The sequence below is a fragment of the Neofelis nebulosa genome, chromosome 6, assembly GCF_028018385.1.
Source record: "Neofelis nebulosa isolate mNeoNeb1 chromosome 6, mNeoNeb1.pri, whole genome shotgun sequence".
Classification (NCBI taxonomy): domain Eukaryota; kingdom Metazoa; phylum Chordata; class Mammalia; order Carnivora; family Felidae; genus Neofelis; species Neofelis nebulosa.
In genome coordinates, this window is record NC_080787.1 from 79,758,536 (window position 1) to 79,783,104 (window position 24,569).

Below are 24,569 nucleotides of genomic sequence, written 5' to 3' on the forward strand. Positions count from 1 at the left end.
AGACTACCAGCAAATTTGCTGAATATCTTGTCCAAAGCTTGTGGATGAGTCAACATGGGTTACCTCTGAAGGTCACTTGCTTCTCCAAAACTATCCTACTTGGTCTCTTAGGATCTTCTGGCTCTAAATTGTTATATTTCCTTAAGGTAAAACTGAGCAGATAGCAGACATTTAAACATATACCATTTCCAGTTCCTTTCTTCCCCACACACCAAGGTTATCACATTTGGAAAAACAAAATGAGCAGAAGCTATAAGGGACCCACCATGATGTTTGTTCGTTCTGAGCCAATCTTCCCTAAGGCAAGGCACTACTGGAAGCATGTAACATTCCTTGATAGATGTTCCTTTAAGATTCTCTTTATTGTTGCTGAGTGAGAGATTCTATTTTGTTTGAAAAATGTAGTTTAACTAATTTTCTCTTGAAATTCATTTAGACAAATTAATAAAAAGGAATCTGCAAATGTCCTGCAATCCATTTCATCAAATGCCTTCAAGAAAAATGTGCAGGAGTTTTCCAAAACCCTAAACAAGCAAGGTTTTCCCTTCCTGCTATTAATAGAGAAATATCTTATTACAGTTCTATAAACAGAGCCAAATTGAAAAAATTGCATTTAAATGATGTTAGGGTTTCCAAAGAAAACCACAAAACAAACTCCAAGTTAAGGCGATAATGCATCCCTGTTGTACCTTGGCACAGGAGCAAGCATTTTGCAGTGACCATCTGGGATATGTAACATCATAATAAGGGCAAGGGCACCAACTCATAGAGAAGCCAAGAGGCAACACTTTTTTTCCTGCCAACTGTGATATATTCTAGTATGAAGGTTTTTCCAGGAAACCAACATTTCAACTTTTACAAGACATTTGAAGACACCAAAAGTTTTTTCACTGCTATACCCCAAATATTTAATGCCAAGCAAATAGAAGATGCTCAATAAATATTTATTGATTAAATAAAAATTGAGAGTGCAAAACTTTTTCTATGATAATAAAAATTTCATGATGCTTTGGGATCCTTTAACCTTACCCTTAAGACCCTGAAGGATGTAGGGGTTCCTGGGTGGCTCAGTCGGCTAAGCATTAAGACTTTTGGTTTCGGCTGAGGTCATGATTTCATGGTTTGTGAGTTTAAGCCCCACATCAAGCTCTGTGCTGACAGTGTGGAGCCTGCTTTGGATAATCTCTCTCTCTCCCTCTCTCTGAATAAGTAAGTTTTTAAAAAAGACACTGAAGGATATATCATTATCTACCTAAGAACATTCCAGGTGTGTTGGGAGGAGGTGTAATTTAGCAAATACTATTAAATTTCTAAACCCAAAAATCACTTTAAAATGCTACTACTACTATTTCTACTAACAATGTGAAAAGGAAAATTTTAAAAGTTCATTAAAATGTTTTGGCCCTCACACTAAAAGCACAAGCAACAAAAGAAATAAATAGGTAAATTGGATCTCTTCAAAATTAAAACCTTTTGCAATGCAAAGGACATCATATGTAAAGCTAAAAGACAAAAAGACAGCCCATGGAATGGGAGAAAAATATTTGTAAATCATAGATCTGATGACTCTAAAATCTAGAATATATGAAGAACTCCTATACCTCAACAGTTAAAAGACAACCCAATTAAAAAGGAGTAAAGGATCTAAATAGGCATTTCTCTAAAGAAGATACACAAATGGCCAATAAAGCACAGGAAAAGATATTCAGCATCATCAGTCATCAGGGAAATGCAAGTCAAAACCACAATGAGATACTACTTCACACCCAGATGGTTATAATCAAAAAGACTGATAATAACAACTGTTAGTAAGGATATGGAGAAATTGGAACCCACACACATTGCTCGTAAGAATGTAAAATGGTGCAACCACTTTGGAAAACAATCTGGAAGTTCTATGAAACATTACAGCAGGACCCAGCAATTTCATTCTTAGGCATATACCCAAAAGAAAGGAAAACATATGCCCACATAAACACTTGCACACAAATGTTTTAGCAGCATTATTCCTAACAGCCAAAAAATGGAAACAAGCCAATGTCCATCAGATGAATGATAAATATAATGTGAAAAATACCTACAATGAAATACCGTTTAGCAATTTAAGATATTTAAATATTAATCCATGCTACAACACAAATGAACTTTGCAAACATTGTAAGTGAAACAAGTCTGTCACAAAGAACCATATATTGTATGTGGTCCATCCATTCACATTAGATGTCCAGAACAAGCAAATCTATAGATAGAAAAATAGCTTAGTGGTTGCCTAGGACTTTGGGGTAAAGAAGGGGTAGAGGGAAAGGTGGGGTGATTGTTAATTGGCACAGAGATTTTCGCAGGGTGATGAAAATGTTCTAAAATTGATTGTGGCAATGGTTGCACAACTCTGAATATACTAAAAACCACTGAATTTCTCACTTTAAATAAGTGAATTGTATGGCTTGTGAATTGTGGCTCAACAAAGCTGTTATTCAGAAAAATATTTCGCCCTTATTAAGTTATTCTAGGACCTGATCACTATAATGTAAAATGTGGACACAGGATGTGTATGAAGATCCAGCCTTGTATAAATTCAATGAATTAGAGAATAATCAACTGTTTTATATTATTGTATGTGAGTCTCAGCATGAATCAAACCCTTCAAAAAGACACATTCAAGTGTTTTCTGGATGATGATTTAAATTTATTTTGAATGTACTTGAAATGATCTCTAGATATTTTACTACTTATTCCAAATTGAAATAATTTTATGCCATTCAATAAGAGCATCATGAAAAAGAAATTTTATTAACATCTTTTTCTGTTCACTGTAAAGTAGCAAATACCTTAAGTTCAGATTCTTCCAAATACTAAAACATTAAAGTATGCCCTACATATTATAACTAACAAAGGATAGTTCCATTTAAAAGGTAAATTCTAAGTAATCCAATAAATTTAAAGTAATCCTGCCAGGGGCGCCTGGATGGCTGAGCGTCCGACTTCGACTCAGGTCATGATCTCGCGGTCTGTTGAGTTCAAGCCCCACGTCAGGCTCTGTGCTGACAGCTCAGAGCCTGGAACCTGTTTTGAATTCTGTGTCTCCCTCTCTCTCTGACCCTCGCCCGTTCATGCTCTGTCTCTCTGTCTCAAAAATAAATAAACGTTAAAAAATAAATAAAATAAATAAAATAAAATAAAATAATCCTGGTTATGGTATGTTCTTTGTAAAAATAGATATACACAAATATGTATTTTTTCCAAAAGACCTATATAAAGATATATTTTTATAAAACTATTATCCTATTATACAGCTGAATGTTTTCTATAAACTGTCATATGAATTTAAAACTGAAAGGAACAGTAAAGTTCCTCATTTCGGCTACCCCTCACACACAAAAAAAAACTGAGATCTGAGGTGATGAAGTTTTTGTTCAAAATCATGATTGGGAAGTCCATGGTTTGAAACCAAGCTCCCTAATTCCCAAGGAATGATGTTCTCACCATATCAAAATTCTAAAAAAAAAGAAAATTTATTATTTGAAAGTCTATCAGCATGTAGAAGGACACTATGTTTATATATGTCTTGGATGTTTTTATGCTTGAATATCTATTATTTGCTCATTTCCATCACTAATGTTTTTAAGCTTTGAGCTCTTAGAAGGTTGCATTCATGTATGTCTACCTAACTGTTCACATAGTCAACCTTACTCTCAACTCAGCATGTATTTTTTAAGTTTATTTTGAGAAAGAGAGAGAGAGAGAGAGAGAGAGCACACAGGGGAGGGGCAGAGAGAGAGGGAGAGAATCCCAAGTAGGCTCCGTGCTGTCAGCACAGAGCCCAATGTGGGGCTCTAACTCACAAACCATGAGATCATGACCTGAGCTGAAGTCGGACACTTAACCAACTGAGCCACCCAGGCATCCCTCAGCACGTATTTTACAGAATGACTGACAATCAAGGATACTAAAACATAATGTGGTAATAACTTAATAAAATTATTTAATTTCCAATGGAAAGCTTTAGAAAACCTTCATGTAAATGAGTCAATAAACTCCCCATGAGGAAACCCAGCATGGTTGCACTTTGAAAGGATTCTTTACAAACCTGTCTAATTAGAGACAGCATCAGCATAGCATCCACCAGCTCTGCCATGACTCCTGAAAGAAGCTCATGAAATGATTATTTTTAATGGCTTTACACCAAGTTTGGTTAGAGAGCCTTCTCCTTGCACCTTCCTCTTCCCTTCCAAATCTTTCCAGAATTGCCCTACTCCAAAAATTGCTCTTTTCTTCTAATCAAACTTCTGGCTACCTCCAAAGCTTATGTTTATCTAATTCATAGTGAGGTGCAAGTTGCTGATTTAGGTTTAAATCTGGGGAGTGATGTCTCAAGAAGAATTCACATTTTTTTTAAATGTTTATTTATTTTTGAGAGAGAGAGAAAGAGAGCGGGGGAGGGACAGAGAGAGAAGGAGACATAGAATCTGAAGCAGGCTTCAGGCTTTGAGCTGTCAGCACAGAGACCAATGCAGGGCTGGAGCTCAAACTGCAAGATCATGACCTGAACCGAAGTCGGGTGCTCAACCGACTGAGCCACCCAGGCACCCCGAGAGGAATTCACATTTTAAAGTGAGGTTTCTTTTGCTCAAAATTCCATTAATTAATGTGAAGAGTGAGGGTGATCCTTTGCTAGATCAGCAACCTTGTGCTCCAATCTCTTCTGGGGACTGTGGAAGTCTCCTGACCCCCTACATTCCAGAAATCAGGGGTCAGCAAGTGGGTGCCCTGCTTGTGAAAAGCTGTTGACCTCTGGGAAGGAGCTTGTATAGAAGCAAGTGTTAATTTTCAAAATGTGACTGGCTGTGATAGCAGCAGCATCACCTCATCACAATGTCCCTTGGAATGTTTTCCAGTCAAGGGGTCTAGAAGTGATCTGTCATCACTGGTCAGTGGTAAAAGCGCCTCATTCTTGTATGCTTGCCCTTCTCCCCTAGACCAGAAACAAAACATACCACCATGTCCTTCTCTTCTTACATTTGAATTTTCATGTGTTCAACATTTGTCAGGGCTTCACCTTCAATGACATGGTCAGGGCACCAAGAAATTATATTTAACATATGAAAAATGAATGCCAGACCCATTTTGCCATGCCTTGTAATCGAAAGCTACAAAATTTGTGTTTGGGGTGTTCATATGTGTGCTTGTTCTTGGAACAACATTTATAGACACTTTAAATGATTACCCTCCAAAGTCGTAAAAGGGTTTAGTAACACACTTTAATATATAATTTCTTAAGCACTTTTTTAATAAAATACAGATATATAATTATAATTATCAATGCATGTATGTCATTTAATATAATGATAAAAGGCTAGTCTTTGAAGTGACATGGTGATTAATATTTACAGTAAAGCCTAAAGGAAACAGCAATTTGTACAATATTGCTAAATCAAAAAAAATTAATAAAAAATTCTACTCGTATTGTGGTATCATTTCATATCACCAACAGCAAAAAGGAAAATGCTCTCCCTATTAGTATATATGGGGATGGATCATTAATTAATTTCCATGTCTTCTTAAGATAGAAAACTCTTGTTCTTGAACTGTACTAAGCATTAAGGCTGGGATGTACTCATGAGGACTTTTCCTAAATCTCTGTCAAGCAATCAACACCACACACAAACATCTTATACAGATCTACAGATCTTATACAGATCTGGAAATAGTTTGTGTCCCTTTGTGCTAATCTTCAATTTAAAAATCAATACTAATTTGATGAATTGTTACAGAATCCATGGGGAAATTTATCAACATCCATAAACAGAGTCATATCCTGTGCAACTACTTTTCAAATAGTTATCAGCCTAAATATTTAACAGCCATGTTGTGTTAAAGTAAAGAAGCAAATCAGGAACTACACCCTTTCCCCATCTAAACTAGGGAAGAGTTAAAGCAATTCTGTTTACAAATGAAAGGAAATCACACTGCTTTAGCTTGACAAATATATGAAAGGTCGTTAATGAGTCAAGGAACAGACGTATTACTTTAGTTTCTCAACAGACAGATGGTAATGCTCCTCACCATGCATTCTTAGCCTTTCTGATTCATCTCATAATGTGCTATCGAAGTTACTTGTTTTGAAATCTTCAACCATGTATACATTATTTTAGGGATTTTTCAAAAACTAATTCTGTTTTCATTTTTCCAGTTTTGAGGTCGAAAATGCTGCTGAGGTTAAAAGTTTTATAGATCCTTTATCATAATTAGTATCTTCCTCCTTCATCCTGTAAGAGGGTCTTTATAGTAACGGGCTTTGGCCTTTGCACTACAACCCCCAAAAGACAGATTGCTGGAGATAACCCCCTGAAATTCCTCACAGTGTTATTTAATACCATAAAAGCCTAGAATCTGTTTCAGGAAAGACTCAGAGAAACAAAGTTAAGGAGGAAGGGAGGTTCCAATTTGTAGGAGTTACGAGACGTAAATAAGTAGCATAAATGCCTTTTTCCTTACAGACCATGGATCAGGAATCTCAAAGCAAAATGGAAAAAATATCCTGAATGAAAAACCACACTATAAAAATCTAAGGGACAGCTGACAACATTATTCCTCTTGATTTAAAAAGAGACACTTCTCATTGGAATCAAAGAATTTGAGGTGGATTTATTTTCTTTTTACCATTCCACTCATATCATGTGTTCCTTCCCTGGCAAAAACTGGAATTTAAAAATGTTTACTAGAACATTCTTTAACGGTCTACTTAAACGAAATAAAATGAGCAAAAAACCCAAAATACTAGAAATTTATTCTCTGCAGATGAGTAAGGACCTCTTATATACCCAATGGAAAGTGAAAAGAAAGTACAAGCCTCTCTTCCACTTTACTTAAGTGAAAAATTATCATAGGTCATGGATTTTTACAGAACCAAGGTCATCTACTATCTGTGACAAACAAGAGCAAGCAAGAACACAAAAGCTAATCCTTCATGATTACAAATACCTCAGAACTAATACCAAGACCTCAACTGGCTTTTGCATTTTAGGTTCTCACATTGTGCCCAAGAATAACAGAAATCACAAGACTCCATGTGCTGGTTACTGTTAGTTATCAACACTCAAGTATGAAACTGTGTAGAGCATTTTTCTGATAAATTAAGTTATAAGTCTTGGTCTGGTTAGTATCACTGCCAAGTTTTAAGTTTGCTGTTTGGTTTTTAAAAGAGTCTGAGAATTTTGGTTAAACATTATTACTTATGCCAATACTCTGTGCAACTAGACGAAATGGGTGGGGAGGGGGGAGGATGTGGTTTTGTAGGCTGCAAAACTCCACATGCTATATACGGTATATGTATATACCATAGATAATTACAATCTCACCATGAGAAAGTCAAAACACTCAGTGAGCCTTCACTTCCTATTATATGTAAATCTTACAAGCTACTGATAGTTTCTTTTCATATCGCTTTCAAAAAAAAAAGAAAAAGAAAAAGAAAACAAGAAAAGAAAATACATTAGACCAATCGGAATATGGTTTAAACTTCAAGGATTCATCAGACCATATGTGCAGACACTTGAGATGATGACAGAGTTAAGCTTCCTAGGGTCCTAGAGTCAAAGAAACTCTGCTGACCCCCACTGCTAAGCAGGTGCACTCCTTCCACAGGGGGCAACATCTGCCGATCGGTCATGGTCCCACTCGGTGAGGACCCCAAGAAACTTCCTTGGGAAGAAACAATTTTCTCAGGACTGGCAGCCAGCTTGGGGGATGTAGAGAAATTATATCCATACAAGGCACAGGGGCTGTGTAACCTGAAAGTGTTATAGGAACCCTGATGGGTCTGGTTAGCAGCAAAGGCGTTGCTGGAAGGTGAAGGCATGATGTACTGGAGCTGGGGGGACATCCCCGAAATCTGCATGGACAAGCTGGTCTGTGGGCAGCTGAAAGTGTCCCCATCAGCGCCGCCCATGGACATGTTCACAGAGGTGCTGCTGCTCACGCCCACATAGGAAGGAGTCCTGGGCGTGGCGAAGCTCTCGCCGGTCTGGTTGGTGAGCCTGTTGTAAGTCTCGGCCAAGGATGTGCTGTATCGGTTGAGGGTGAGGCCAGAGCGGGCACAGGCAGAGTAGTCAGCTGGGGCCAGGCTACACAGCTGGCTGGTGTTGGGCCCCAGATGGAAGGCAGGAGAGGAGCAAGGGGAGCCAGACAAAAGATGAGGGTGGGTGGCAGGGACACCACTCCCAGAGCCTTGGAGCAATGTGGAGGAACTCGTACTTCCTACAAAAGAAGTTGAAATGTAAAGAGCAACGACTCTACAGCCATGTCTGCCTTTCGATTTTGTGAGCATGAGCGAGACACAGCTTGTCACAAGGAAGCCTACACTGAACAACGAAAAGGAGATGCTTTTGTCTCTCAAGGAATTATAACTTTACTGAATTCCGACAGCAACATGTTAGACACAGATCCTCTCAACATTCCCAAGGCAAATGATCTCCCCAGGCAATAATTTTTTTTTTACTGCAGAGGATATTAGGACACTGCCACATAGAATTTTCACATTTTCTCCCTCCATCAGCTTTCCCAAAGGCTTCGGATTTTTCTCTAATAAATGTTACGAATACTGACTTTTCTGGCAACTTTATAAATTTCATCTCACTCTGTATCGTCTTCAGAAAGTATAGTCATCATCTGTCTTCTTTCCTTATTTTACTTTTTCAGCAGACCTTGCTCTGGGTCGATATGTTTTCTTGCAAGAAAATAGAAGTAACTTAAAGGAAAGAGCCAAACTGGTCAAAGACACATCCTGCCTCAAACACATCTGCAGCTTCCCACCAAAAGCTTGTGTGCATCAATGGCTGTACCCCAGAGGGCTATTGCAAGAAGACAATAGTCTAGAACTTCAAAAATCTTATTTCCAACCAGAAAACAGGTTGGTGACTCACATGCTAACATGAGAGCAAAGGCCCACCATAGAAACAGTCCTTTGAAACAGAGAGGGTGGTTAACCCTGGGTCCAATCAATAATGGTGGTGGTGACCCTCTTCCCCTCTCTGGATTCACTGGCAGATTGATGTTTGCAAACTTGACAGAAGTTAGGGGGAGAGAATTCAAACAGGCTGGACAGGTTGTAAAGCCTTCATTGCTCCAGCAACAGTCTTTTATATAGCTTCTCAAAATAATCTAAAAGCCCAAGCCGGTCAATGATAATTATCTAAAACCCAGCATGTTAATTGTCACGGGGTTGCTGGGCAGGATCAGGCATAAAAAGCCTGAGTGCAGGAGTGGGCTGAGAGTCCTACCTACCGAGCAGAGAAGAAGCATCATTCCTTGGCATGCAGCTCTCCATGAGGAAACACTAGCCTGAGCTTGGGGGAAATACTCAGAGGTGAGCCAGAGGAAATCTGCCTGAGTGTGCCTGACCTTCTCAGCATAAATCCAACAGGAGAACTGTGTCTACAGGCAATGCTGCTGAAGGAAGTGAAGAAAGAAGCTGGCAAGAAAGGGTGAACTGGGACCACCACTGGCGACTCCCTGCGCCGTGCGCCTGGCACAGGAGCTCACAGTCCGATGCTAATTTTAACAAGACGTTTAAGGGTGACATAAAGGTCGTGAAATATATAAACAGCCTAAAACATCCAAGACTTCACCTATGACCATTTTTCTGGTCCCCATCCTCATTCCACACAGAAGAGATGGATCCTGTCACAAGAGGATGTTGGTAATAGGTCACCATTGTAGATGCAAATGACTCATTCATTTTTCAGTGCCCGAGCTTCCAGTCAAGAACTGGCTGTATCTATGACCCAGGAGACTTTGTTTTACCTTGCTTGGGAATTCCAGGGATATCTTCAAAGGTGAGAGTCCGCAGTGAAGGTCTCCAGAATGCGTATGACTCCACAAGGGCTTCCAAACCCATTCTAAATGGAAGGATCGGGATGGAGGCGGACAAAAGAAGCCTAGTTAGGAGCAGTTGGAGCTTTCGGCAGTAATAAGCAGCTCAGAAAACATCACCGGTGTTGATGGTGGCCCCCCCACATTGGTAGGGTAGGAGTTTGGCACAGGCATGAAGAAATGCTTCAGAGATGGGCTACATTCTGTCGCCAGGTGCACAAGATGATGGAAACCACCCAAGATGTCCTGTTAACATTCTCAGAAAACTAAGCCGACCTCGGAGAATAAAAAGCTGTCCCTCTGTGCTAAGGAACTGAGGCGAAGAGGTCCATCCTAGCTGATGTGAGTCCAAGGCCCTGCTGGGATCTGGAATCCACCCTCTTTCCCTGTAACATTACTTCTCCTTCTGATGAGCAAGGCTTTGCGACAAAAGCATGACCCTGTAAAGCCAATTTTGCTGAAGAGGCACTTCTGCCCATCATTCAGTGCCTCGGTAGCCAACTTTAGAAGAGCACTCATCCAAAGAAAACTGACTACTCTCTGGGGGGCGCAATCTCCACCACACCCAGTAGAGCCAGGATGGGCTCCCCTCCAGCAACAGGGAGTCCAGGAAGGTAGGAGGCAGCACTGACCTCTCAGCCCAACATGCAGAAGGAACACAGGAAGGTGATCTCACAGGCTGGTGTAGTATCTGGGGCTAGTATCAGCATCATTCTTTTCAGGCCTTTACATACACTTAATGAATGGATACTTAAAGACACAGGACAGGTTGGTTGTAAACCATTTACATGAAATATGTATATTTGAAAACAAAGGTAACTACTCTAAATACATACATAAAGGTATGTATGTATCTCCTACCATAAGTGATTCAGAATCTTCTTCTCCTTATATCAGATAACTAAGTCCTCTATGTTCTGGAAATGAGGCACTTCACTCACCCATTCTCAAGACCTCAGTCTTCCCTCAACTACCACAGCCCTAAGCGATTTGTAGGAAATGCCTGCTTTCTGAGTGTCCAGCAATACTCAGACATCTCTTGTGATTGTCAAACACACTTTTATTTAACACAGATAATCTATATTTAATGCAAATGTTAAAGATCAGGTCTTTCTCTAATAGCTTGTGCTCGACTTGCTACTTCCTCTGGACACCTTGCATCCCCAAATAAGAACTATGAACAAAGACTACAGGACCCCCCTCATCCTGGAGTCATATCACCTACACGACATGGGGAAAACTCTAAACACTCATAGTGAGTGCTATATGCAGATAAAACCATCTTATACAACTTGCCCTACTGTTCTAAGGTTTTACACACTGAATTTACTTCCTTAGAGTGTTCAGAGTATAGAATCTATTAATTTGTTGACATCTATCATGACTCCACGGAGCATCACTACCACATCTTAGTGACAGAAGGGACAGCGATATGTGTGTGGATGGGTGGTGTGAGTACCCATCACCGGTTGTGTGTATGAGCCATCCTCACATGAGCCCAAGCATGGACCTGACTCATCTCTCAAGTCATAAGTTCAGGGGGTGCTGCTCTTAAAGCACTTCAAAGAGCCATCACCAGCCCCACACAGGTGCTAGTACTGGGCTGCCAAAGGGGAACAGAGTGGACCCTGCACATGCCTTACACCTGGGCTGCACTGACAGTGAAGGGCAGAATCTGGCTTTGGATATAATCAGTGTTGCACAGAGAGAGGATTATTTCATGGTAAGAACACTGGATTGGGGGTCAGGAGAATTGGGCTGTGGCTGCAATTCATTAAAATTCATTGTGTGACCCTAAGTAAATGTTTTAACCTCCCTGGACTTCAGTTTCCCACAAAGTGAGGATTCTTTACAAAAGCTCTGCCTCATTTCCTAGCACTAAAATTGTTTGCTACTAAGTGATTTTTCCAAAACCAGACATCATATCTGTGGCTGACTACAAGCCAAATGCAAGATCACTCTACTCAGTAATATTTTACACACATGAGAGTATTGATTTGGGGGCAGTTTGGCAGCTTGGTCAGTCCCAAAACCCATGTAGCCTGCAGGCTGCATTTAATACTCAACTAATGAATACTGGGGACTACTTATCTGATTCATCTATATTTAGCTTGTACTCAGTTTTTATGACTTTCTAGAAACAAGCTTTTTTTTAATCCTAAAGAATGTTAGGATGCAGTTTTGTACAAAACTGCTTTTTCATTACCACATGGATGAGTTCTAGTAATCACAGTTCTAAGTACTAAGGATACCAAAGTGGTCATGGAGTGGTCTCAAGGGGAGTTTGCTAAGAGGTAATTAATAAGCATCCACTGGACTTAGACATGTATTAACTGCAGAGATGTGCATTATTGCATTATCTGTTTTAGCCGTGTAAACTTTACTATGCTTCAAATACAAATCCATAGACCAAATTCTTGGGGAGATGTTATTGATCATCACAAACATATAATCCCAAGCTTTAAAGGGATGCTCTGAAGGTGATATATCGACAAGTCAGCTGACTTGGAGCTATCGATATTTTTCTCGAGGCTGCTGTTTCACACTGCAAGTTCCAGAAAGGATTTCAGATACTGTGCAGGAAACAGTTATAAAATATTTATTAGCTGAATCTGGACTTTTTAAAAAAGGCCTTCATTTTCTCCAGTAATGGAGACTTTTCCCATCTAGTTAAAGAAAAGATAAAAGCACCTCCTGCAGGAGTGTAGCCAAGGCGATAATTTATACAAGATGCCTTTGAACAATTTCCACATTTTATCACCACCCTAATTTATGCTATCAAATGGCCAAGTTTATTTAGTAAAATGGTTATGTTTTTCCTGAAGTATTTAAAGCAGAGAAATTTCTGTACCTTCCTGAGTAAAAAATTTTATAGGGTCAAACCCAAGGCCTAACTGAAGAATGAAACTATTCTCAGCACATAAATTCCCTTTCACGTAGCAAATGTCTTGCAGGAGAGCTTTTAAGGGTTGAAGCTACTGATTCCTATAAAATAGGCTGTGGAGCCATAAATAACCAGGAAAGGATAATTTTTAATTAAAGCAAATTGTTTTATAAAGTTTAAAAAATCACAAGTCCATGTTTATTTCTTGTCCTGCTTAATTTGTTTATTTCATGTGTGGGGGAAAAATAAAAACAGAATTTATGTTAAAAAGTAGTATCAACAAAACAACACAACCAGGGGTATTAAAGAAATATAATTAACTTTTTCTCTTGGGCTTTCTTCTCTATTTCTGTGAAAAAAATATCACTCCTTCCCCAAGCCCTCAACACCAAGGCACTCTCCAAGTCTTACATATAACTTACTCTTTTTTAAATGAAAATAATAGGTAAGTTAGAAATCTTCAAAGCTGACCAAATCTGCTCCTCTATACATGTGTTTTTGCATTTATCAATAGAAAATGTTAAAATTAAATTTTTAAAAAGAGGATATTGATTTATAAATATTTAGCATTCCAAAATAAGGACTGAAGAGCTATCTATCATAAGCAGGAAAACTAACTTTAATAAGCTAAAAATTAAAATTATTTACTTCACTAACAAAAAGCTATAGATAGGCTCAACATGTTTTTCTTGTACTGCGACACTGCTTAAATAATTGACACAAACAAAAAAAATTTAACAAAGTGTTAAAGCTTAAAATTTAGTAAGTGTTAAAACATAATTCATTATGTTCTGTATGTCCATTAAAAACTAAAAATTTTAGGGGCGCCTGGGTGGCGCAGTCGGTTAAGCGTCCGACTTCAGCCAGGTCACGATCTCGCGGTCCGTGAGTTCGAGCCCCGCGTCAGGCTCTGGGCGGATGGCTCGGAGCCTGGAGCCTGTTTCCGATTCTGTGTCTCCCTCTCTCTCTGCCCCTCCCCCGTTCATGCTCTGTCTCTCTCTGTCCAAAAATAAATAAAAAAAAAAAAAAAAAAAAAAAAAAAAAAAAAAAAAAACTAAAAATTTTAGGGGCACCTGGGTGGCTCAGTTGGCTGGGCATCCTACTTCGGCTCAGGTTATGATCTCGCGTCGCGTCGGTGAGTTCAATCCCTGCCTCAGGCTCTGTGCTGACAGTTCAGAGCCTGGAGCCTGCTTCGGATTCTTTGTCTCCCTCTCTTTCTGCACCCCCCACCCCACACTCTGTTTCCCTCTCTCTCAAAAACAAATAACATAAACTTAAAAAAACTTTTTTAAAAACTAAAAAATTAAGAGTCAGTAAAGAAATAGGAACAAGCACTATGGATGCGACAACTCTATACTTGTAAAACAAAGGGAAGGAAAAAACTCATATCAAACCTAGTATTTTGACTTCATAATACCAAACAAAGACTTAGTTTATTTTCACCAAACCCACAGATTTTTTTTCACTGACCAAATTTTAAAAACCCAATGTTTTTCATTATGCTGATGTTTCTAGAATTCTTTGTGAAAACTTGTCATATGCACCTTATCATCTCACTTCTATTTGTAGGCTCATTCACTATTGTTATCTATCCAAAATACACCTTTAAAAATATTTTTAAATGTATTGCTTCAAAAGTGAACCGACAGTATACAAGCAGTGTGATTCTCCCAGTGTTGACAGCAGTGATGTGTTTGGTAGGTTAGTCCTATAGGAGAAGCTGGACACAGTTCCTGGCTATATATTCTTTACGCCTCAATGCTGCCTTCCTGGAGTTTTGGTGAGTTTTAATAAATGTATTCTCTGCTTTAAAAAAATAATGAATTGGAAGTAATGTAAGACTCTTAAATGGATAAATACTACACTGCTATAACCAAAACCACAAGAAGATTCCATTAAGTGCTTGTCAAGGTAGAAAAGAAGTCACCCCAAAGGCTCCCTTCAGTCCCTTACCAGTGACCACCTCGGTTACTAAATTATTCAGCTTTTAAAAACTCCTCTGAACAGCAAAGTTAACTAAGAGCTAATGTAACAGCAAAAGCCAAGCAAAGTTTTCTCCACACTGAAACAAACATCTAAAAAAAGACAGAATAATTTCAATATATCAGACAACAGGTATTATAGGAATACCTGCAAATCTTCCTACAGAATGAAGAATTTCAGAGGGAATTATTGGCCAGTCCTGTTATTCGTCAGTCTTGTTGATCTACCTGCACTAAGTTAAAGGCTACTCCACTCTCAGTGCATTTCAGCTGCATTTTAGTCCTCCCATTGCACGGTGTTTTAACAATGCCATTGCATATGAAGATGAAACCAAACCTCTTCAAGCACTTGAGTGTATTCTGAGAAAAAAAATCTCTGTCTGCACCAACCTTGCCTGATTAATCAACTGGAAGAATGAAATATCTGGACTACTACCTGATTGTTTCCTCTCAACAATTTTAAATCAAACAGTCCCTAAAACAAGATAATTGGGATTTTGACTTCCTATAGACACAGCCTATGAATACCAAGTTTTCAAGAAGTGTTAGAATAATTTCTGGAGTAAAATTATAAAACTTTATCAAATATTTCTTTCTAAAAGCAAAATGCTTTTAAAAACATTTAAGGCAAAGCCTTACCCTGAAAAGGCCTCTGGAGAACGTTAGTCTATTATTACTATTACTATCAATACTTATCTTAGAAAATGTTGCACCAAACTGTATTGGAATAGAGTCATATCAATAAATTCAAAAACCCTTGGCACACAGACTAGGGTGATCTGCTTTTTGATAAAAGTAATAGAGTGGAATTCATTATTGTAGCTCTCCCACTTAGTACAAACACCATAAAACACGCCACAGAAAAAATAAACAAGTGTGTGGCTGTCAGCGGAGCCAAGACAAATTTGGAAACTAAAGAACATCAGCTCTCTTGGCAAAGGGGAGTAGTTTCATATTCTAGTTGGAAATCTGAGGGAAAGAGAAACCCCACCATGTTCGAAAGACAGAATCAATAGATTGTCGTGATATCACTAAGCAAATTCTAAACCGTGAGCAGATGCACAGAGGCTACTGACTTAGAATACTGAAGCCCCAGGGCCTGAAAGGCAGGCTATTGATTTGAGATACTGAAGCCCCTGTGCCTAAAGGGCAGGTCTCCTCAAGCCCCCTTCAGAGGTGGCCTGCACTGTGCACCCTGAGAACTTCCATTTTTCAGCCAGCATCACCCATCAGAGTTCACCTTAGGAATGGGCAGACCCCAGCACTAGACCCAAAAATAAGTTACCTCCAAGGCCCAGTGTTAGCGACAAATTTTAATCCTCATCAGAAAATGATTTCAAAATCATGTCAGTAAATTTAACTCTTTACCTTGTAATGGAAAATTCACAATAAAAAGTCAAATATATTTATCAGAGCCAAAATGCTCTTCACTAAGACTTACCGGTTACGCCCAGAGTCTCGAAAGCCTTTGGCAAATGGATTCCTATCTATCTTCAGGCGAGTAATCTGCAGAGCAGGAAAAAAGTCATAACAAATATTAGAAATGTCAAGGAAGGTTATTAAAGACAGAAATGGTAGAAGAACTACAAGCAATTCCAAAATTGACTGTGTTCCTCTCCCCTATTTCTCAGGTATTTTATTATTTTAGCTGCAAATCAAAAGAAAATTTCAGAAATCACCTAGACATTCATCTGCTAAGAAAAAGACAATCCCCATCCATACTCAAACTCTGTAAATAAAATTTGTTTTGCTTTTAATATCACTAGAGAAGGAAATTCTGAATCTTCTCTTGATAACTTGTCCTTTGTTTTCAATCCCTCTGAACTAAAGCACTTCCCTTCAACTCTGTGGTAATGGATAACAGCTAATATCCAACTTCTATTTATTCAAGTTATTTATATGCTTGAATGCTATTAAGCTTCAACATATTCCTCTCTTCTTCTGAAGGTAATATACACTTCTTTAACTTTTCTGCCTTTGTATTTTTGTCTCTCTTTGAATCATCTTTATGGCTCTCATCTTAAAGTTTTATTCTTTCCTGTTTTTTTTCTGTTGAATCCTGACCTGGTCAGAGCAATATAGTGAATGTCTAACCAGAGGTAACCACTACTGGAAGACTCTAATGAGATTAAATCCTATTCATGTAGTAGAAATAAATGATGCTTTAATTTTAACTAAAATTTGGGGGTAGAATTTTTACAAATGGCCTAATCATTTCCATTAAACATATTTTTTAGTTATACCATCTTGTAATTGACACTAATAAACAACATCTCATCTATTTCTTAACAGATCTGCACCTTGCCCAAAGGAATTTACAGCCTGTTTTCAAAGAAGCACATCATGCTTTGTTTTTTATGCTCTTTGGTTTAGTGGAATCTACCAAGTTAATGAACATACTTCCGATGGTACCATTTTGGCTAAGGACAAATGAAAACTATTGGATAACACTAAGACCAAAAAAAAAAAAAGGGAGGCATCTTTGAAAAGTCTTCTGCAGTCCCCTATATTCTCCTCTGTGTGCTCTGTGCAGTACCTGAGATACATGTGCTCCACATGATACTGTCTTAGTATGTGGATAAAACTACCTTATAAAGGATATAATGTAAGGTTTGCTAATTAATTCAGCATGACTGCCATTCTGTCATTGATGGAGTTCTTTATAATTCATTATGGCTTAATTCTTTGTTCATTTAAATAATGTTTAAATAACATTAAATAACTTAAATGTTCATTTAAAGTAGTATTTCAAAAAAGAGTACAGTTTTATATAATGGTGCCTTGTCTGAATAGAGATATACTACTATTATCATTATTTTTATTCCTGAGTCCATACTATGTATGCTGTAGTGAGAATTTTATACACATATTTCATTTAATTCTCATGGCAACTTATACGTAGTTATTATCCCAATTTTATGTTTTTTTTTTTTAAACTGAGGCTTAAGTTTCCTATGGTTCCATAAGGTTACTTGGCAATAGAATTAGGCTGGGACTCTAGGCTTCAGAACCCATGCTAACCACCAGGCTAAGCTGCCTACCAATTTTCCATGAGTTCTTAAAAATAGTAGCCAAGAAGATAAAAAATGATCATTGCATTTTGTCATTATCAATTTCCTTTCTAAGTTTCTTACCCTATTAATTGATTGATTTGTCAATGTTTATAAACTGGTGTTAGTCACCAACATGTACCAAAAGCTTATTGTATCTTGTTTATTGTACCACAGAGGCTGGGAGAATACACACATTTGACATGGCTAATTTGTTTGTGCTTGAGACAGAGAAAAAGGGAGAGAGAGAGAAAGAAGATAACTGGGGTTCCTTAAAAGGTAGTGAATATCTCAGCTCTTTTTCTCCTTATGCATTTTTCCTAAAACAAAAAAAAAAATTCATTCTCTGCACCTAACATATTTTAAGAATATCTTCCTAATAATCTCCAGTCCTTCTAAAGGTTAATTTCATGCTTGTTTCTAAAAGTCTATATAAAAGCATGACAACGTGAATGAGAGAACGGGACATCTTCAGCTGTGGGGCTGGCGTCTCCCCATGGATGAGAGGGGATGAGCCTCCCAGCCCTAAAGTAAGATGCAGAGGACAGGATCCAAACCTCCTCATAAGCTTTAAAACAACAGAAACCACAACAGAGTTTAACATCTAACTGAGATGTAAATAAACGTAATAAGTGGAGAGCTAAAATAATTCTGTTGATCACTAAAACTAAAGAAGAAAAAATCTACCACATACCATATCAGCCTCAACTACATCACGATTTTTTATGAAAACTCGCCGTAACTGCATGGACTAAAAAAATTGCCTCAAATCAATTTTCCACTTACTTGACACAGCCTTAAAGAAATACATACACTTACCAATATCAAAAAGAAATACTTCACCTCTGAAATTATTACTAATTTTATGAAAAGATTACTCCACAATTGATCTCTCAGCTTATAAGCCTATGTATCACCCTCTGTCACAATAAAGCCTATCTTGAAAGAAACAGCCCTTTTTGTATATGTACCAAAATGACTATATAAGATAAATGCCTCTGAAATATTTCCTATAATACATGGATTATAGTTTTAAAATAATGTGTTATCTTTCAAATTCTACTTGTTTATTTCATAGGCAATCTTTCATATTCTTCTTGTCTATTTCCACATGCTTTTTAATTTTAATTATTACTTTATGATTCAATATCTCAAAATGGAAAGTAAACCTACATTGCCAGTCATGAGACACATTCTTGTCTAAAGAAATTCTCGCGAGAGTAGCCTTACTTGGAGAATCACGGAAAAAGAATTATTTTTATACACACACACACACACACACACACACACACACACACACACACCCTGGATGTCTTATATGGCAAATGCTTTATGACGGCTGGTAACAGTGAGATACAGTGAAAAGGATAGCTAGCGTTCAATTTACCCCTGAAACGAAAAGTCTAGAAAGATACAAATTCTGAGAACAATACCTGCTGATTCTGATAGGCAGTGACAGTCGTGAAGACAGTTTCTGGGAAGGAGAATGCCTTTACTCCCTCCCCAGATGGAACAGGCTTGATGGGAGAAAGATCATCCCCGCAGTCTTTACGGATGACATGGACTCGTGGTTGGTATTTGTGCATAGAATGAAGAATAATCTGTATCAAGGAAAGAAGGCCAAAAATATCAAGAACTTCTACCCAGTCTTATCACCATGACTAAATATTTAATGTGTAAGAAAAATTGGCAGAAGTGCCAGTTTAATAAAGTATATCAAAAAAGTAAATAAAATATATCAAAATTGTAGAAGAAGGGCTAAGAAGTTATTTGTAAAATATGCATAAAACTACAAAAGGAAAAAGAAAGTCATAATTTTGGTGGAACCCTGTGAATAATCATGAACTTAACATCTAATTTTCTGTTTCTGAAAACACAAGAATAAATTCATCAACTTTTTTTTTTTAATTTTTTTAAATGTTTATTTATGTTTGAGAGACTGAGAGAGACAGAGTGTGAGTGGGTGAGGGGCAGAGAAAGAGAGAATCTGAAGCAGGCTCCAGGCTCCAAGCTGTCAGCACAGAGCCCAACGCGGGGCTCAAACTCACGGACTATGAGATCATGACCTGAGTGAAGTTGGACGCTTAACCAACTGAGCCACCCAGGTGCCCCAACATTTTATTTATAATGAGCCAAATGGAACACAAAACCCAAATCAGTAAAACTAAAAATGAGATTTAAATAATTATTTAAATTCAACCACAGTCATCCCCTAAAAATAAGTAATTGCACACCAAGGTTTTTCTTAAGAGAGCATTTTTCATCTATTGGTGATGACAACATGCCTATTCAAGGGCAAAAGGAATTTTAAGAACACCCAAGGGTCTGCCTTGTGTGTGGCTTGCAATATCCCTGGTTTGCCCAGAGAACCCAGTGTCTACACCTTCATGACAATGAAACTTTCAAAACCCAGGCACCTGGGGATGGAAAAGCTAACACACTCAGACTCTACTAGGGAAATCTGATAATATGGTTCAGCTACCTTCTACCCAATGATTTCACTTCTGAGAATTTATCCTAAGGAAATATTTCAAATCCAAAAAAGCACTTCATGTAGAATAGGCAGTGCGCCATTTATAACGGTGGAAAAACAATACGCCACATGAGCAGATTGGTTAGGTCAATGAAAGTCTATACAATGGGATAGGTGTTATTCAGCCATTACTAAAGCCTGTTTAGGACATTTTTAACCACAAAATAAAATGCTTCAGTTTAAACGTTAAATGTTCCAAGTTTATAAACTTATCACAATTATATGAAAATAGACAATAAAAAGAACCCACCGAAAGCTATGAACAGTGGTCATGTTTAGATGATGGGATTGTGGGTGAATTTTTTTCTCCTTCTGTATACGTTTTATGCTTTCAAGGCATAGGAGGTAGAGTAAATAAATATCCTTGTCCAGTGAAATTTTTTATTTGCTGCTGAGAGTCCAGTCAGGTATTCATTAATTAGTTCAGTTAACAAAGCTATATCTTTCCTGAGTTACACAATTTGAATTCAGACTTGGGGGTTTGGGAGTTAAGAAAAGAAATACTTAAACAAAGTCTTGGAAAAACACGGTGATTGACCTGCCTCATGTTTTTCAAGACACAGACAGTTTAATGAAGCCAAATTCAGAATATTCAGTCAGCCCTAAAACAAACAGCTCTATACCTGGAAAGCATGTTTGCTACCATAAGAGGATGTCTCTACTCCCAGGCAGTAACGAGCACAGTGGTCAATTTTGTTTTGTTTTTCACCCTAAAATTTCCTCTCAGGAGAGGAAACGCCTGGGTGGCGGATCTAATGATTTTGCCTACCAGACCCATTTGATGGGGAGGCGATTAGGAATATAAGGAAAGGGTAAGGGAATACAATAGCTCTCATGGTCACGTGTAGACACACACATGAATCTGCAGCCTCTGGAAAAGTCTCTTTCCAGATCTAAAAAAAGGACAGAACTTCAATAACCCATTAGTGGCTCACAAAAAATCAATTTAAAAGGTCTCAACAAGAAATTTTTTAAATAAATAAAATTATAAAGTAGAAACATCGAGTGTGCTCCTTATAGTAAGGATAAGTACTGTTTTGCAAAACATTGTTCACTTTGTGTGTGTTTACTTACACTAGGTCATAATGTAACATGTGCGTGTGGTTGTGTGAGCCAGGTAAAACACAAATGCAAGATTTATTCTAATGATTCTAATGATCAGTAAATTCCAGAGAAGAAAAAATGGAGAAAGCTACCTCACATCAAACAAACAAAAATAAATACATAGCTAATTTTGGAAGACTAGAATAAACTAACTTGGAATAAAGGAAACTAAAACTGATTTGGGTTTCTGTTTACTAGTCAATGAACGTAGGTTCTGATTTTATGAAGTCTTTGTTCTCTCAAGCAGATTTCTCCATATTGCTATATATACTTAAGTTTTATTTCCTTCTTTATATCCTTACAGCATTTCCAAGATGACCTAAGGTGGGGTATACTGGAGTAAGGTATAGAAGTAGCTGATGTATGCCTATGTTTGCACATTAAATGGCAACTGCCTATAGTAAATTGGAGATCGATCATTCAAGCAAAATAACATGTTTTCAATATTATCTATATGGATTTAGTATATTCCTGGACGTTTTCAGGTAATGCTAAACAAGCCTAGCTCTTCTGAATAAAATAGCATTATTTGCTTTTTAATGATCTATCAAACTTACAATGATGAGTGGTCAATAACATTTTGCTTATTTAATAGAACAAATAAAAACAGGAGAACTATTGGCCGTATAAACAAGGAGCCCACCATGATAATGCTGAAACTTAAATAATTATATCGGATCTGCATGTACCATGCTCTCTGTTCTGTTTAAATGGAGGATTTTTTTGTTTTCTTTTTGGCATTACCCAGTAACATAGTTACATGGACTAATGTTCATAAACACAGTTTTCTTTGATACACATTTTTTCCACTTTAAAGACACTAGTTCTGAGTCAAAAGAAGCATGATATTACTTATCTCTAATATGAAGGGCCTAAAGTGCCTGAAGTTTGACAGACAGGCCAGCTGTGCCTTATAAAACAGCTCAATAAGGAAACATTACCTGCTGACTCTGGAAATTTTCTAGATGACCTAAATGCCAGTGTTGGAACAAGTCAAGCAAAGGGCCAAGGAAGAGCAGATACTTAGCTCCCTGCATTATTTGTGATCACTGGTACTGACTCATTTTAAAGGTAGGGGTCAAGACAGTAACATCAGATCACAAGCTCCATGGCAAGATGGCCTTGGTTTTGTCTCAGATGTGATGCTGAATATACAACACTCCTTACAAATGTGTACTTTCAAGTTCATCAGCTCATCTGATTCACTCAAAATCCTCTGGTTCCACTAAAACACATGAGAAAAACAAGCCTCAGAGCGCCAAAGTGACATGCTCATGAACATGAACATGTTGGATCTCCAAGCTGTTGCAAGTTTTTCTCAAGGAGATCTTGGCAATCTCCCTTGTAATACCTTGCTTCCCTACCTGAATCTCAAGCAGAAATGAAAGAGGGTGAGGACAAACTTAGAGCTAGGGTGACTATGTCACCAACCCTTTGGCAGCTGAGAAAGAGACCCTTCACAGGTCTCCTGACTATGGCAGGCTGGCCATGCTTCCTTCCAAAGCACCCCAGCACTGTGGGTAGGAGTCCTGCCAATGTTTATTTTATCTATTTATTTTTTTTAACGTTTATTTATTTTTGAGATAGAGAGAGACAGAGCATGAACAGGGGAGGGGCAGAGAGAGAGGGAGACACAGAATCTGAAACAGTCTCCAGGCTCTGAGCTGTCAGCACAGAGCCCGACGCGGGGCTCGAACTCACAGATCGTGAGATCATGACCTGAGCCGAAGTCGAACACTTAACCGACTGAGCCACCCAGGCGCCCCCTAAAGACACCATTACCTGTTAAACGTCTTCTAATTTTTCAGAGATGTTCGTGTAAAATGTTTCCCTCCAGACAACAAACTCCAGATGAACAGGGAACCATGCACATGATGAGAAGGAAATACCTTACCCAAGCATGCTAACCATCTACACATGGGTAGCCCAAGGACTGGTCTTGGCTGTATACAATCCAATGTAAAGCTGGCTACAGATTTGCCATGAAGTAGAGATTATAAAGTCTTTACAACATTCAAGGATTAGTTGTGGAGGGGTAGGACATTCCAGTCTAGATTCTCTTCAATATTCCTCTCTAGATAATCCCTGGTATTTGGAAAGATGAAGTCACATTGAGGAAAACCTAGTAGCACATAACCTCATGTCTCATGCAGTTCTAGGTTCAGTCACAGCCCTGTGAAGATTTGAGTCCTATGTTAAACACACTGTGTTTAATAAAAGTCCCAAGTCTACATGCAGTTCTCAGGTCACTATGTTGAATGCTTATATACTTTTAGAAGAGTAAAACTGGGAGGTGAGAGGCCAAAAAAGGTAAGAAAGCAAAATTCACCTCTAATTTGTGTCTACAGCTTGATTAATTAGAAATTAGTATCACTTCCTTCAGAATTTGCAGTTAGGGGGACTCTCACCATCTGATGACAGAGGGGTGAGTTCCTAAGAGGTCTCTGAGTCAAGAAAAGGGCTACTGAATTAGAAAGTTCCACCATAATGGTACTACTATCTTCTTAGATGCTGAATCACATCAACAATAGAGTAAGAGGGGCACCTGTGTGGCTCAGTTGGTTAAGCATCTGACTCTTGATCTCAGGATCCTGAGTTCAAGCCCTGCATGGGGCTCTGCACTAGGCGTGAAGCCTACTTAAAAATAAACAAATAAACAATAGAAGGAGGAACAATTTCCTAATCTCCAATCTAACCTCACTTGGGGTCATCAAACTGAGTAAAAAAATACAATAGACACCTTCTTCATGAAGCCTTCCCAATCTCTCCTGGCTGAAATAATGTGGCATCTGTATTTCTCTGGGCAGACAGCATGATCATCCGTGTGCATGTCTTCTCTCCCCATCTAGGTTAAATCACTGACGGCAGAGACTATGGCTTTCTACATTATAATACATTTTACAAAGTCTTAAAAAATATTTTTTTAAGGGGCACCTGGGTGGCTCAGTAGGTTAAGCATCTGACTTCAGGTCAGGTCATGATCTCATGGTTCGTGGGTTCCAGCCCTGCATCGGGCTCAGTGCTGACAGCTCAGAGCTTGGGGCCTGCTTCAGATTCTGTTTCTCCCTCTGCCCCTCCCCCACCCATTCCATGTGTGTCTCTCTCTCTCTCTCTAAAATAAACTTGAAAAAAATTAATAAAAATAA

The 24,569-nt window shown here is 38.2% G+C and overlaps 1 protein-coding gene across 1 annotated transcript in view; it reads right to left on the reverse strand.

Annotated features, from left to right (window-relative positions):
- Window positions 1–5,704: 5,704 nt before the first annotated feature.
- Window positions 5,705–24,569, reverse strand: part of TBX18 (T-box transcription factor 18) — a 29,521-nt gene continuing 10,656 nt past the window's right edge. The window contains exons 5-8 of the mRNA XM_058734624.1: window positions 19,220–19,387; window positions 16,178–16,242; window positions 9,802–9,896; window positions 5,705–8,256 (exon numbers count right to left, since the gene is read on the reverse strand). Coding sequence (XP_058590607.1) covers window positions 7,532–8,256; window positions 9,802–9,896; window positions 16,178–16,242; window positions 19,220–19,387 — 1,053 coding nt within the window. The 3' untranslated portion in view covers window positions 5,705–7,531. The remainder of the gene's footprint in view (window positions 8,257–9,801; window positions 9,897–16,177; window positions 16,243–19,219; window positions 19,388–24,569) is intronic.